At 31.7% G+C, this 3,126-nt stretch overlaps 1 protein-coding gene across 1 annotated transcript; it reads left to right on the top strand.

Moving 5' to 3' along the window:
* Positions 1-1,074: 1,074 nt before the first annotated feature.
* LOC145624311 (uncharacterized) lies at positions 1,075-2,893 on the top strand. The gene is made up of 4 exons (XM_081677317.1): positions 1,075-1,186; positions 1,291-1,372; positions 1,454-1,555; positions 2,668-2,893. Exons 1-4 carry the CDS (start codon positions 1,131-1,133, stop codon positions 2,767-2,769), a joined length of 342 nt encoding a protein of 113 aa, XP_081533443.1. The 5' UTR covers positions 1,075-1,130; the 3' UTR covers positions 2,770-2,893.
* Positions 2,894-3,126: the final 233 nt, after the last annotated feature.

Here is a 3,126-nt window from a genome sequence, read left to right as displayed (position 1 = left end):
TGTCGCCTAGCATTGAAAGATGAGTACAATCAAAATTTAATGGTTGTGGCAGATGGAACGGTATATCCTGTTACCGGTGAAGTTACGCACAACCTGAAGATGTTACCTGATCATTACAGGGTTAGTGTGGACAACCCTTATCCCGACTGTGCCCTCCTCGATATACCGGTACCGTCTCCCGATGGTGTGACTAAGTTGGGAAAATCCAAGTCTTCCCTTGTACTATGGCCTATAGACATGGTTTTTTTTGAAGAAGAGGTATATTCTCCTACTATTAACATTAAATCTCATCATTTTTGTATACTTTATCTAGACTAATATTCACCTATCTGTAAAGGTTTCACCACAGCCCAAAAAGAAGCATAGATCTAGCCAAAGCAAAGAAGGGGACGATAGTTGTGGTGTGAAATCAAGGCAATCTACCATCAAACCCACAAAATTCCTACCACTTGAAGATAAAATTGTCGATACTTTTGGCGAGGGGTGTGATTTGTTGTATTGGTTAATGAATTCTGATGATGCAAAGTATGATACAACATCGGTACTTTTAAAGGCCTCAATGTTTAATTTTGATACCGACAAACAGATTTGGGTAACCGCTACCGATGTACGTGAATTTCTAAGAGGATCATGGGCTAATGTTTCGTTGATTCATGTTTATATCATGTAGGTTACTTAATCTTCCTTTACTTTGGTTCTTATATTCACTATAATAATATTTTTAATGCTATAATGCTGAATTTTTTGTTTTCTATGTCTTTATCATGTAGGTATTTAGTAGACAACTTCATCGACCTTTTCAACAGGACTGAGATCACATTCTTTTGTCCTCAACTCATTTCTGAATCTTCAATTGAGAATGATTACCTTGAAACTTATACATATGTGAAGAATACATTTTTGCATGAAGTAAGAAAGAAGGGTAAACGTTGCAAATTCATCATGGCTCCATATGTCGTAAGGTTCAAAATATGTTTTTTATATTGCCACTAAACTTAATCATATAAATGATATGTTTTTCACCAATTTTCCAATACTCTAACTTGTGTTTTTCTCTTAAATGATGTAGTGGTCATTGGGTTCTTGTGGTGGTCGATCTACAATTAGGTTTAGCTTATGAGTTTGACTCTATGAAGCTACCTAAAGAAAATCCCCGAAAATTGAAAATTGCCGAGATTATGATGACGTGAGCCACAACCTTGAAATTATGCTCTAGTTTCTATATCATTTTTGTATGTGGTGTTGTAGATTATTTTGTTCTAAGTGTTAGAATATATATTATTTTTGTAGGGCTTATAAAGTATATCGGGCGAATCTCAGAGGGAGTGAATTGAAATCACAAAGGCAAAAATTGAAATTCATACAAATGGAGGTAAATACACTACTCACCCCATATTGTTGTACATTGTTCACTTTGAAAACAAAATTTTTAACTATTTGTTATAAATACTAGTGTGCTCAACAACAAGGAGGCGTTGAATGTGGCTACTACATTATGAGATACATGTATGAGATTGTTACTTCTCACTTGGAGTGCAAAGGTGTCTTAGAAGAGGTTAGTAGTTTTTTTTTTGCAAATTTTGAAACCTTTTTAGCTCTATACGCTCCCAAGAGTAAGATAATGGTCAATTGTTATTGATTTCAATTCATAAAAACCAAAATATAAGGTAATTAAGGATGTTAAGTGTTATATTGTGTTAATTTGAACCAATACATGAAAGATAGGAAAGGTAGAAGTCCCTTAGGCAATTTTCAAGCCTTTTTGGCTCTATACGCTCCTAAAAGTGAGTAATTGGTCAATTTTCATTGATTTCAATTCATAGAAACCAAAATATAAGGTAATTAAGGATGTTATGTGTTATATTGTGTTAATTTGAACAAATACTTGAAAGATGGGAAAGGTAGAAGTCCCTTAGACAATTTTGAAGCGTTTTTGGCTCTATAAGCTCCCAAGAGTGAGATAATGGTTAATTTTCATTAATTTCAATTCATAAAAACCAAAATATAAGGTAATTAAGGATGTTTAGTATTATATTGTGTTAATTTGAACCAATACATGAAAGATGGGAAAGGTAGAAATCCCTAAGGCAATTTTGAAGCCTTTTTGGCTCTATACGCTCCTAGAAGTGAGTAAATGGTTACTTTTCATTGATTTCAATTCATAGAAACCAAAATATAAGGTAATTAAGGATGTTTTGTATTATATTGTGTTAATTTGAATAAATACTTGAAAGATGGGAAAGGTAGAAGGCCCTTAGGCAATTTTGAAGCGTTTTGGGCTCTATACGCTCCCAAGAGTGAGATAGTGGTCAATTATCATTGATTTCAATTCATAGAAACCAAAAAAATAAGATAATTAAGGATTTTATGTGTTACATTGTGTTAATTTGAACCAATACTTGAAATATGGGAAAGATAGAAGTCCTTTAGCACAATTTTGAAGCCTTTTTGGCTCTATACGCTCCCAAAAGTGAGTAAATGTTAACTTTTTATTGATTTCAACTCATAGAAATCAAAATATAAGTCAATTAAGGATGTTATGTGTTTTATTTCTATATTATGAGTTTTATTTATATAATTTGGTTCATCACATTTATTCTAATGATTGTTTTTATTATGGATTGTTTTTATTTTGTAACCACTTTCATATGGTTTTTTTTTCAATAGGATTTTTGTCCAAGGACCGCCCCGTATGATGTTGACGAGTTGAATGTGGTTCGAGAACAATGGGCGCAATACTTTAGAAGTAAATATTTATTGAATGCTTAACTATTAGCTTAGGTAGAACAATGTAATATTTTTAGTGTTGTTGTATATGTTGGATAAATTTATACAAGTTTTTATTTGTAATGTGTTACTACTTCAGTTTTTATATTACGTCGTATTAATTTTTACGAAAGATTGTTCGGTATAATTGCTTTTTACAGGAACAGGTATATTATAACAGGTTTTAATTAATATATATTAATTATATATAAATACATGCTGTCGAAATTAAATAAAATGAAAATTTAATTTAATAACTATTTGTAACGGGCAGCAAAATTGTCAGTTACAAATAACCAGTTATTCGTAAACGGGCACTTTTGTTGCCCGTTACAAATAAGTGTAAATTATATACAATAA

This window comes from Chenopodium album, chromosome 1 (genome assembly GCF_948465745.1).
Source record: "Chenopodium album chromosome 1, dcCheAlbu1.1, whole genome shotgun sequence".
Taxonomy (NCBI): domain Eukaryota; kingdom Viridiplantae; phylum Streptophyta; class Magnoliopsida; order Caryophyllales; family Amaranthaceae; genus Chenopodium; species Chenopodium album.
This window is presented reverse-complemented; position numbering and strand designations above follow the sequence as displayed.

What these genes read in the sequence shown, in the direction of transcription:
- LOC145624311 (XM_081677317.1), top strand. Translation starts at nt 1,131, where the DNA reads ATGAAGCTACCTAAAGAAAATCCCCGAAAATTGAAAATTGCCGAGATT. An exon ending in ATTGCCGAGATTATGATGAC is followed by an intron (nt 1,187 to 1,290) that starts GTGAGCCACAAC and finishes TTATTTTTGTAG; the next exon opens with GGCTTATAAAGTATATCGGG. An exon ending in TGAAATTCATACAAATGGAG is followed by an intron (nt 1,373 to 1,453) that starts GTAAATACACTA and finishes TATAAATACTAG; the next exon opens with TGTGCTCAACAACAAGGAGG.